We start from the raw sequence: 12,771 nt of genomic DNA, 5'->3' as shown, positions 1-12,771 counted from the left end.
TTCTGGGCCCTATACATAAGCAGTCTCTGTTGGCCCCTCCACTATTCTTTTGAAATACATAGTTCAGTCTCTCAACTAATGCATTAAGACAATTTTTAATTCATGTCATGACACTAATTACTTAGAAAACACTAATTACAAACAAAAAAACCTTTTAATTCCAGGGTTTCCAGGGCCCAACCCCATCCTTGGGCCCTGGGTGGTCTGCCCCCCCCCCCCCCCCCCCCCCCCCCCCCCCCAGTGCTACGCCCATGCCCCTGTATCTTCTCTTCTGCAGGGTCTCTTTTAATATGATACAAAACCTAATGGTGGACGAAGAGAAAAAGTTCACGAAGACTGATGAAAGTAGAGCCCCCCCACCTACCTCCCGTCTCCGCCAACACATATGACGTCATTCTATATCGCGGCCGTGAGGTCAGCGGAGAACGAGGTGAGGCCGCGCATGCGCACCCGAGCCCTCGGGTTGAAAAAAAGAATCAAACACTCCGACAAGCGTCACGGACCGGTGCAGCAGCGGCGTGCGCTCCCGTCACGAAGAGAGAGAGAGACGGAGGAAGAGAGGAAGAGAGAAAGAGAGAGAGAGAGGGAGGGGAGCTGAAAGTGAAGCAGCATCACCGCCTTCTCCATCCAGCATCTCCACCCGACCGGCGGCGAACTCGAGCGGGAGCACGCAACTACACGCACACTGTCCTCCGGCGTCCAGAGGTCCCCTTCCTCCTCCGCCACCTCCTCCTCTTCCTCCTCTTCCTCCTCCTCAAAATGTCCGTGGGCAGTGACTTTGGGAACCCGCTGCGGAAATTCAAACTCGTCTTCCTTGGGGAGCAGAGCGGTAAGACGCGTTTCGGCTGTTTGTCTGGGTTTTTTTTTAAAGTCGCGCCTGTCAAGAAAACTTGCACCCGGCGCACCTGCTGCCGCGGGCGGCGAGTTCACGTCGCGGGGGATGGGGGGGCGGGGGGGCGGACACGGAGCCCGGCTGGTGTCGGGGCGCCGCGCCGCACCGCGCCGCACCGCGCCGCCCGTCTCGTCTTGTTTGTGTTAAAGTGAAGAAGAAGAAGAAGTAGAAGAAGAAGAAAACATGTCTTCAGTTAGTGTTAGTGAGGAGGAAGAGGAGGAGGAGGAGGAAGGAGGGGGGGGGGCATTCCCTTAATCTAATTAGCAGCGTCTATTGGGCTCCACACAATAGACGTGAGTGTGTGTGTGTGTGTGTGTGTGTGTGTGTTTGTGTTTGGCCCAAGTTTAACGGTGAAAATGAACCGAGGCTTTAATGATGCTAATGCCCACATTGTAAAGCTTTTTAATCTGGGGGTCTTTATGATTTATCAATTGCAAATGAGCAATGCTCGGTAAACGAGACTGGATCTGTGTGTGTGTGTGTGTGTGTGTGTGTGTGTGTGTGTGTCTGTGTGTGTGTGTGATGATGGTGGTGGTGATGACTGTGCAGCCTGCTGCAGGGCTGCTGCTGCTGCTGCTGCTGGCTGATGATGTAGTTGCTGAATATTCCTGTGTGGTTCTTGTTGTGTGTGAGACACACCCAGGTTGTCAGTGGCGATGAGATAAGTTGTGTGTGTGTGTGTGTGTGTGTGAGAGAGTGGCTGCACCAGCCCTTGTGTGCCTGCCCAGAAATGACCCAAGTTTTCTTGCTCTTGCTTGCGAATCATTGTTTTGGGGTGGGAGTAAAAATCTCAACATAAGGCATCATCTTGTGGAAACTCCTATCTGATTAATCTGTTGTTGTTGTTGTTTTTGGACTCGCCCCTCCGACAGTCTGAAGCGTCTCCTTCTCTGTCGTCCACATGATTTCAGTGAGCAAGCTGAGACCTGATTTGAGTCTTTAGGTTCTACAGTATCTTTCCACAGGGCAGGTGTGTGTGTGTGTGTGTGTGTGTGTGTGTGTGTGTGTGTGTGTGTGCGTGTGTGTGTGTGTGTGTGCTGTAATTCAGAGGTCCTGAGCAGCCAACAAACCTTATTAGTCACGCTTCGGTCCCTCAGTTGATCCTATTGATCATCCAGTGTGGTGCGGGTCATACATTACATAGGATAATTGTTCCATTCACAGCCGCATGGCATACTCGATTATCTAAATAACAGTAAAAAAAAACATGTGGTTTCTCAGTTGTACAACCAAGCATTTGCCAAAGGATTCACAACCAACCAAGAGATTCAGTTTACATCGGCAGAGAAAAGTTAATATTTATATGAATATTTGAAAGGCTTGAAACAGCGTTCCCTGTACCCTTTGACAGAGCTTTCATCTGGAAATGTAAATAATTAAGATGCAGTATATATATATATATATATATATATATATACCTCAGAAGGCCATAGGCCTTGTTATTAGGCTTTTAATCTGCGGGCCATTTTATCATATTCAGTGCCAAGCAACAATCCAAAGGGGATTTAGTTGCACAAACATATCACGGAGTGTGTTACTTTCACCCGAGCACAAAGCTGGCCAAACATTTGGACGTTATAAATCATGAAACCGTGCATATAAATACTCTCATAATTTCTTATTCAGCGAAAGATTAAATATTGAGCAGACGAGAATAAATTCATGTAATTTTTGCTATATTTTTTGACTGTGTGTGTGTGTGTGCTATATAAAGCTTTATTTCCAGCTCTCGCAAACCTCATTGATTCGTACTTCAGACCCATTGCTCTGCTTTATCATCATTTAGACACAGAGTGGGTACCTGAACGCGGAGGCTGCAGGTGTCGACGTACACCGGGATGCACACAGAGCAGACAAAGGTTCTGTGGTGCTGTTTACGTTTTGCTGCAGGTTCCCCCCTCCCTCTTTTCATCTGCTGCTCTTTGTCAGTTTTAACTCCGTAATCGGGGGTTCTGTGCACCGAGAGTCTGTCAGCAGCACTACTCGGCATATTCTTAACGTATCTAAAAGTGTAACAAAATGTGTGTGTCTCACACGAACCTCCTCAGCTGGTTAAGTGACAGCAGGCTGAATTATTGATAAAGAACAATGAATCTCTTCTCATGTGGCGCTTCCTTTTGTCTTTGTTACAGCTTGAACTCATGGCTGGTCCTAAAAAGATGGTTTGTTATTCCACTGACAAATACACACACACAGTAGAAAGAAGGGCGTTCATTAGTTTATATATGTGTCTGTGTGTCCTAATATTGGAATAAGACACAGCTGCTAAAATGACAGGAATAGTAAACTCCACGGAGTGAAAGGCAGAATTAACATCTCCTATAATTACCGCCTATGTCACCACTGTGTGGTGATCACGGTGGCTGATCAGCCTGATGCAATCTCTCGGAGGTGTGTAAGGTTTTTAAAAAGCGAGATGCCGTGGTTGACCTAATTCTGGAGTGTCTGAAACTGGCTGTTGAACTCAGTGCCACTAGAGACTCCACAGGTCTGTATAGTGAGCGTCCCAGGCAGTCTGCGGGGAGTGGAGTCTGCACCTGTTATCGGCGCGAGTGGACTCTATTCGTCAACTCACTGCTCAACCAGACAGCGGCAGTGGCGGCCCCCGCATTTGATTGGGCTGTCTCCGGTGGAGCTGTGTCGCTCTGACATGTCTGCTACAATTGCAGCCGGGGCCCAGGCGGGCGTGAATCCCGTCAGCTCTGCCACCATCATTTATTAATGTACATGACTGCTGGCCTCCAGTGTGTCAGGAACAGGGGCACGAGCACAGAGGCGGTGGAGAAAAAAAGACTATACTTCTCCTCTCTGGGGTGGATTGTTCCTTGTGTATAGAGTCGAGGCCCATAACGGTGGAAGTGTCTGAAAAAATGAAGTGCTATAAAGGGAAAGATGGCATGATGTTCTGTTTTTCATAAAAAGAATCAGCCGACGTCAGAGAGAGAGAGAGAGAGAGGGAGAGAGAGAGAGAGAGAGAGAGAGAGAGAGAGAGAGAGAGAGAGAGAGAGAGGGAGAGAGGGAGGGGGGGCTCCAGATTAAGTGGGTGGAAGCAGGCAGAATGTTAAATGAGCTGTCAGGAAGTCTCTCTCCTCCTGCATACTTCTGTTGGTGTTTTTTACACTGCCGGTACAAAAGAGGCCGGCTGAAGAGTTCCTTGACAAAGCTGAGGGCTTTGAGCCGGCCAATCAGCTGCTTCCAAATCTGCGTGCACACTCTCCTGGTGAAAACAGTGGTGTGCTCTGCGGTGTTTTCTGCACGTATTGGGTCGAAGGTGTTTTGCCACAGGCGAGTTTTCAAAGGAGCAACACTGCATGGTACTTTTTGTAAAAGGAGGTAATCCTCTGTTGCATGCTTCATTTCACCTCAGAAAAAACAGATGGAAATACATTTTGGTGGATGCATCTGCATGGCTGCCGATGGATTTTGCTCACTGAGTCAAAATGCCATCTTCCCATCTTTGACTGCTCAGAGATTGGCACAACGCGAAAAACATTTCTGCTGAGTCACTAGGCTCCAGTTGGTTGTCTAACGCCCCAGATCACTGTGTTTCCAGGAAATTACTTTCTGGGTAAATGAAACTCTGGGTTTTGACTTGCACAGAGCGACCGACACGTTTCTTAACTGGGGCTCTGAAACCACAGATGCAGATATAGATACTGCATGTTTTTCAAAAGACTTAATAACATGCGAAGAAATCATTCTAGACTGGTAACTACAGTATACACCACTGAAGACTATTTATTATATTTTCAGCCCTTAGTAATGCAGAGATATTATCTTTTCTGTTTATGTAGGATATCGTACGTTTCCCTCTATTGACACTGAAGGCTGTTGCTCATTAAAGGCAAGAACCTGTCAAGTTTGATTTTATATACTGACTTTTAGAACTTGCTCGTGGAACTTGATGTGTAGATAATGTATGTGGAGCGTGTGTGTGCAAACACTCAGTGATGAGAATGAATATCTTGCAGGTTTGAATCAAGAGGAGGTTGAATGAAGCGTGTTGAGAACACTGCTGTGATTTAAATGTGGCTTGTTTTGGTGTGTTGGTTTTGTCTCAAATCTTCCAGCTCCAGTAAACTTTATGTTATTGTAACTTTTATTCCAAACTTGGTAAAACAAGCATTTAAAGGGGCAGAAAGCTCGTTCCTCTCTTTGTTGTTGTCGATTGTTTTCACTGCACTGACCGAGCCTCGGGTATGTGAGACGGAGTTGTAGCGCTGTTCGCAAACACGTTTCTTAAGGTGTCGGGGAGTGACGTGTAAATGGTAAATGGACTGTGTTTATATAGCGCTTTTTCTAGTCATATAGACCACTCAAAGCGCTTTCCAGGAAAGTCACATTCACCCTTTCACACACTGGTGCTATTTACCGGGCTGTTCATACACTGAATGCACACACAGAAATGACAGCTGGCGGACCGTGAGGAAATATTCGCTGATTTGTGATTGTGATTAAAACTGCTTACTTCCCCTTTAAGTGATCAGCTATTTAGAGGGTTTTAACATTAAATCTTTAAATACAACACACGTGCAAATGACTTCACCAGGTGTGAAATGACTCCAGTCTGGTAACCAGAAGTCACGTCAACATTCATAAATCGTGCTAAAACTGTCAGGTAATAGATGTTTATACAATTTCTATTTGCTGAACTGTACATGTAGGATACAGCACAGTCTATGAAAGAACTGAAAACACAGTAGACAGTGTCCCCAGACATCACCTAGTTTCTACAAACAAATGGCGACAGACACAGTGTTGTGTATTTTTGTGTAGTGTAGTGTAGTGTTGTGTAGAGTCAGTATGGGAGTGGGTTGACAGGAAATGAGGGTAGAATAAGACGGAGGAATACACCGCAACAAGGGCCCTCAGCTGGATCCCAACCAGGAATGTTGCAGTTCATGGTTGGCACCTTACCCCCCGCAAATGTGTTCATTATTCATCTGTTTGCCACCTTTAACATCTCTACATAATCTGAATAACAATAAAGACACAGTGTCATATAAACTGTGTAGGTGGCCATTTACCGTACATATTAAACTGCATGTTTGACAAATGAACCACAGTAACATTAAACTACATGCAAGAAGCGACACACGTCACAACTGAAAACTACAAAACCACAATGTCTTGAGAATTAGTCAACACAGGATTCCAAAACAGGAATGGGTAGTATGAGAACACAAATTTAAAGTATGAACCTGAATATGAGCATAATATGTCACCTTTAAATTTAAGGGTATTACTTTTAAACATTTGAATCTTAACCATCCCTTCATAACATCTGCTCTCTTGAGGGATCTGGACGTCCCAACAGCCTCACAATTCCACCGACACTGGATGCTGAAAGTGTGGCTCAGTCGATGAGCTGTGCGGAGTAAATAGAGTTACCAGACCTTTCGGCTTGTAGGATTTAGCTCGGATGAGGGACTGGAGATAGGCAGTCGACACCGACTCGACAGAATCCCGATGCTCCAGCGGGAAGATTGAAGTGCGTGTGGGGGTCCGGCTTTACAATTCTGAGCAGAATCTCTGTTTGCTGTAACGGTCGATAATCTAGCCGCGTCTAAAGATATCTGATCATCACTTTCATTTCACATCTCATTGCTTCTTCCCAGCATGTGTTCTTCGTCTGTGATGGATTGGGGGAAACAAGTCCCTGACAGCTTTGATCTGCTATTGATTGGCTCAGCTGCCTATTAGTGAGGGGTAATTGATCAAAAGGCATCAATCCCAGTGACGTGTAGTCCCCCTGTTCATTCATTTTGGGCTGGAACAAGTGTCCCGAAGCATTTCTCAACTTGGGCTTGAAACAATAGAGCCTCATTTCCCGTTTTTCTACCTCCGCACAAAGATTCGTCTGCATACTATTGTACTACCCTGAAGATACGAAGAAATATTGATCATTTAAAAATGATATCAAATGTAACATTTTCTGACTAATTAAGAGGTGTTTTCAGTCCTACAGGAGCTGGTCTGCAGCAAAGGAATAGCAAACAGAGCGACGGAAGCTTTATGCATTACCGCACAGCTGAGCAGGTGTTTCCCAAAAGGCCCATGGGATGCACAGCCGCACTTATACACTCTGCCCATAATAAAACAGGATTGCAAATCTGTCTGCTGCCCATGCGGCGATGTAGAGAAACTGTCCGATTCAGTTCCGCTCTTCCATGTGCTAGTGAAAAGATTTTGAGAAGCGATAACCGACGACACAGTTCAACAAAGAGAAGGAATAGAATGGCGAGGCTCGGTGCCCCTTTCATTGCAAATGTGAATTCTCACCCTGTAATTTTAAAAGAACAACTCCAACAAAGGATTCAGGAACTTTTAAAGTGCCTCCCATCATTCAGCCGGAGAGACGCTATGCGCATGGCGTTCTCTGTAAGTTCTGCGTCTCGGGAAATGGATTGGGCCCTTGCTTAATGTGAGATCTCTCGGAGCCGAGAGACCGAGAATCCCATTTAAACATAATCCCAGTTGCTCGACCTGAACGGCTCTGTGAATAAAACCCCCACTGTGGAGGAAGGCTGTCATTTACCCAGCATGGGCTGTGACACTTCACTGAGTTCAGCAGGTCTCCTCAGTGTTTACCCTTTCTCCAGCTCCCCAGATGAGCCTTCGTCATGGGGATGCTTTGGCCTGAAAGCAGCCTGTTATAGCTTTCACTAAACCCGCATTAAAAATTTTAGCCTGCGCGCCGGCATTACCGGGAACGTATTGTTTTATGTGTGTGTACAAAAATAACTCCACAACGCATCTAAGAATTTTCACAAAATTTTGCGGAAATGTTACTTGGGAGAGTGTCTCCAGATGATTCACTTTTGGAGATGATCAGTGGAGGGGGGGCTGGGGGGGCGACACACTCACACAGTACACTACAGAGCGGGGCTGGTGTTAAGCAGCCTGCTGCAGCTTTTTCCCATTAATTACAAAAACTGTGGCGACCTGCCATAGTCCTATTCGTCCAGCCACATTTTTGAAATGATCTGAAATTTTCTTTCAGAATATAAATGAATGTGGCGTTATGACAATATAAAAAGGTAAGCATCGGCTGGCTTTTACAACACGCACGCATTGCCCCTCCAATGCGTTTCATTATTTGTGATGATTGTCTGTCATTCTATAAAATAAATCCATACAGTAGATCTGACTGTGGAAATAAATTCTCTCATTGAGATGCCATTGAAAGCACCATGCAGACGTGTGGAAGCAGTTTAACCGGTGGCAAAGATTCTGTACAGCAATGTAGCACTGCTCTAATGCTTCTAATGCTTCTTACTTATGACGTCAACATATTCAGGGATGGCTGTTCTTGAAATTAGTTAATTCGTCAGATGCTAAATATTCCTGTCTTATGTCAGCCCCTTTCATCGTACTCATCCTGTCTGCATCCTTTGATGGACAGGAAAGAATCAGTAGGTCACGTTTTTTGACCCTTTTGTTTATTTTTTTTACTTCCTGGAACCCGGATAACATTGCAGGAGCTATGGGAGAGTTTATCCTTGGAGCCAAAGCAAGCCTTGATCCCAAACCCAATGCTTACAATGCCTGTTTTGTTTCTGCTGCGGGACAAAGATCGAAAGGTAAACAAGCTAGAAAATATCATAATGTGAGATCGGCCCTGAGTCAGCATTTCGTTCCTGGGTCAATCCTGGTTCAGCTCCAAATGCTTATAGCTTTATTCTGTTTAAACCACTGGTGCCGTGCCAGCTATCTTAAAAAATCTAGATTAGGCTACACTTTATTGTTAAAATATCTATCTGTCTGCATTTAATGTAATTTCCAGTCATAATTAAAAACACAGGCATGTTGTCGAGAGAGGTTAGCAGAAACAGTTTTGTTGTCACCACGGTGCACAGACTGTGCCTTTAATGTAGTACGGTATGCGTGGCCTTGGCCTGTTGAGAGGCCAGATCCTGTTTGATGAAGTTGTTTTTCGAATTACTAACAATAATTATTTTTTCCGATGCGTGTGATGCCAAGTCTGTCTGACCCAATGATTTCCCAGTGCACTTGAAAGCAACATATTTATTGCGTCTGGCTGTTTGCCAGGGTCAAGAGAAGGAGCTTAAAGACCTCATGTTGCCCTGCTTCTTTTACCCATGAGAACTTGAAGGCTGAAAGGTTCCGTTGCTGGACTTGTTTTGGAATCTTTCTGCCCATTGTGTAAAAACACAGCTTCATACAACTTCTGTCAGTCAGTGATTCAGTGACCTAATACATTTACTCCTATGACGCACTGTGTGTTTGGTACGGCAATTTGAGATTCATCGGAGTGGAAAGTGTGTCATACAGACATCACTAGAAGCATAAGTGCTCAGTACTATTGCAGGAAGATTAAATTGCTTACCATGTCACGCTCTGACTCATTATAACCATTCACTGGCACAGTTCAATACTGGTTTAAACAAAGAAATCATTCTGGAGAGGAATTTGTCAGATGGCTCAGAGTGTTGTGGAAATTTGTCATGTATGCTTGAGAGTTGCTAGGTCCCTGGAGTATCAAAAAAGTTTTGATGTGATGAAGCAGCTCTAATGTAATTCATGCAGCATGGAGAGAAGAACGTCTGCTTTCATACACTCAGGGTAGATTGGAAAACATGCTGTCTAAGTTCAGGTTTAGTTGAAAATGTAACTCTCCAGTTGTCATCCGTTAACCCCTCACTGCCTGAGACCAAAACACATGGTCTCTCTTCTGATTTTCCAGACAAAGCAGTACCAACATTTCTCCCCATTACAAACACATCAATACATGATGCATTAAGTGTTAATTTGCCACAAGAGTAGGGGTATCATTGTAGCATCGTGATCAAACCAAATGATGAACACTGAATCTAACGTCACCCTTTACACTACTGCACCTATGGTCAATATTAACCTGAAATATTCCCCTGCTGTCTCTTGGTGTTCCTTCATCAGCAAAGGAAATTGCACCTTTTTGACATATTTGCAATTTCCGTTAATTAAGATTTAAAGGCATAAATGATTAGAGTTAGTTACAGTATATTAATCACAGGCCAGGAGGCGCAATTTGGTCCTGAAACATCCGTAGTGAGTTTCTTTTCCAACTCAACCTTCACTCTCAGACAAAGCTACAGGGATCTTTTGTGTGAAATCCACGTCTTTACATTAGGTTCATTTGAACATACTCTTGTTGAACATGCTGTTGAGGGACATTACATAAACTTCATTTCTCATTTTTTGATATTATGTACCAAACAGATGTATGCATAATTTATTTCTCTGGGATACCAAGTGTCACTCTGGGGGAAGTTTCGGAAGACTTAAGGCCGAGAATAGGAAGAACTCTACAAGTTTTCATGAGAATGAATGAGGAGTTATTGTCTCTATTCATCCTATGAATGTTGAAGTAAAGGCATTGATCTCTGAAGATGTGGGAGGAAAACCTGACAATAATCTAGACAGACGGACTAAAAAACAATGGCAACAAATCAGTAGGTAAACATGATAAGACTTGTGCAGATACTGAGCCTGTAATAAGTCAACAGAGGATGTTTAATGAAGTTGTCAGGTGGCATAATCACTACCATGGTTGTGTAAGAGATACACGATAATGTTAATTTTTGGATATTTTAAAAACTAGAAATTATAATATTTTGTTGGTTCATAGTCCAACTACAGTGGTCAATTTCAGATTAGGGCCTTTTGTGTAAAAAACCATTATGAGACTCCAAGGACCTCCAAGGATGTGAGGTAGAAGCTTTGCTATCATTCCAGATGAATGTGCATGTTTACTGGGGAGATGGAAAAATAAGATCTGAAGTAAGATGATCACGTTTGATCCAGGAAAATGTTTAGTGAAAGTGGTGAGCCACCATATCTTGACCTATCCTAGCCGAAAACCATAATCACAAGTATATATTTTAAATTTGCTGTGTTCAAAAGTTTTTTTTTTGGCTGGCTATGATGAGAGATTGGTGCAACAGTCTGTACTGGACACTTTGAACACCTGTTTTGGATTTCAGCAATGAGATTAACTCATAGGCCCTGTGTATTTACAGTCATCTTCATAAAATTTGCTTTGTTAACCCCACAACCGCAAAGTGAAAACACAAGAACAACAGAAGAAGAGCAGATCTGATCTTATCTGAAGTAGTACAACATACTGTATGTCTGGAAGACAGAAGAAGGAGTAAATGAAAGAGTGTGTCCTGGGGGTTTTTTTCTTTTCTGAGAGGATGCTGTTTTCATTTCTCCAGCCTCCAGCGGCCCTTTGCCTTGTGAGAATGGAATCTAATTTAAACATTAAAACGTCAAGTTGGTCGCTCTCCAGCCCTCTGGCCTCAAACAGCAGACATATGACTTCTATCTCTTTTCCCAAGGCAATCACAGACACCACGAGAGTCATATTGTGCATTTCAAAACTGGTGTCACACATTGGTGGATGTCACTGTGCCCTTACTGTGTGTGTATTTGTGGGGATCGCTGTTGCTTGTAGTAATGTCAAATGCCTCATTAGACTGCATGAGGGCTGAAATGGCTTCCTGAGTGCTTTGTGTGTGGACGGAAACTCAGTCTTTGTTGACTTTGAAAGCATGTTCATCCATTATTCAGAAGTGTTGGTAAATGGACGTGTCCCTGGTAAGAGTTCGTTTTGCAGGTGCACTCCATGAGACACATTTTAAAAACGATCAGTCTTAATAATATTACAGTAACTCCTCAAATTTATATTATGTCTGTATTTTGTTGATCTGATTCTGATGAGTCTAAATGATAGCAATAGGCAGATTAATCAATCAGAATTAATACAAAATAAAGCTGAGGCTGATCAGATTGTAATCGTTTTTGGTTGATGGATCATTTCAACCAGATTTTGGTGTAGAGGAAAAGTCAGGGGGCCACTAAAGTTATTACAATTCATTCCAAGTGTGGGGTGGATGTAGCGAGTTTCATGGCAAACCACCCAACAGTTGTTGAGACATTTCACTTAAAACCACATGACAAGTGCATGATGTTGATAGAGGAAAAGTCAAGGTATAGACATAAGGATTCATTTTTGAGGAGCCATGAAACATTTCATTGTGTAGATGTTGAGATCTTTCTCAGGATTAGTGAAAAGTATTGACTCGCTGGTGGCACTGTGGGAAAAGTTAAGGAAAGTCATTAGAATTCATCTCCTGGTGAACACGAATGTCAAAGCCAACCAGTAGTTGGCTTCCACCTTGAAGAGTTTATGTCTCCAGGTCTCCGAGCCTGACATTACTGGTTTGGTACATTCATAATGTCATGAAGTTTCTGTAGCTAACTTTTACATAAAAGGTTCCATGTCACTGTAATTCTTGGCGTTTAAGATGGATTCATCTAGTCTTAAATAGAACTTAGATATAACTGACGTGTCACACTCACACGGACCGCAGTTAAGCTTGAGGGTGGGCGGAGCTATGCTGGAAATAGTGTTACATCACCGAACCCCCTGCACTCACAAGAATCATAGAAGTGTAAGTTGTGTTTTCACAGGTGCAGGGAGATGTCAGTCAAGCCAAGTGTATACACAACCCCACTGTCCGGAGGAGAGGTCCAATGGGACATATTCTGTCTGACTGAACGCCTGTATGGGTGGACTAGCCTCATCATCTACATGAGGTCAAACCACACTTATTATATGTGACACACATGTAAAAGTGTTGTTGTAAACCGTGGTCAGACTGAATATGCTATGACATAGCTTCAGACAGTTTAAAAACTAGACCTCATCATCAAGATGTGACCTGGTTTCCCAGTGTCACAGTATGCATACAGCACCAATGTAATACAAACAGGAAATGATTTTGACTTTTTTGACTTACCAGGGCTAACTATTTGTCTAAAGATGTGACTTTTAGTTTGTGGTTTTTCAACATCTTTCTGTTGTTATTCAA

General features: G+C 43.6%; 1 protein-coding gene across 2 annotated transcripts in view; it reads left to right on the top strand.

Moving 5' to 3' along the window:
* Nucleotides 1-480: 480 nt before the first annotated feature.
* The window catches only part of rab6ba (RAB6B, member RAS oncogene family a), a 41,568-nt gene continuing 29,277 nt past the window's right edge, over nt 481-12,771 (top strand). The window contains exon 1 of one of the 2 annotated variants that reach the window (XM_035647750.2): nt 481-829. In XM_035647750.2, coding sequence (XP_035503643.1) covers nt 760-829 — 70 coding nt within the window. In that variant the 5' untranslated portion in view covers nt 481-759. The remainder of the gene's footprint in view (nt 830-12,771) is intronic. The other variant, XM_035647751.2, reaches the window with a different exon arrangement.

Source organism: Scophthalmus maximus, chromosome 13 (assembly GCF_022379125.1).
Source record: "Scophthalmus maximus strain ysfricsl-2021 chromosome 13, ASM2237912v1, whole genome shotgun sequence".
Taxonomy (NCBI): domain Eukaryota; kingdom Metazoa; phylum Chordata; class Actinopteri; order Pleuronectiformes; family Scophthalmidae; genus Scophthalmus; species Scophthalmus maximus.
This window is presented reverse-complemented; position numbering and strand designations above follow the sequence as displayed.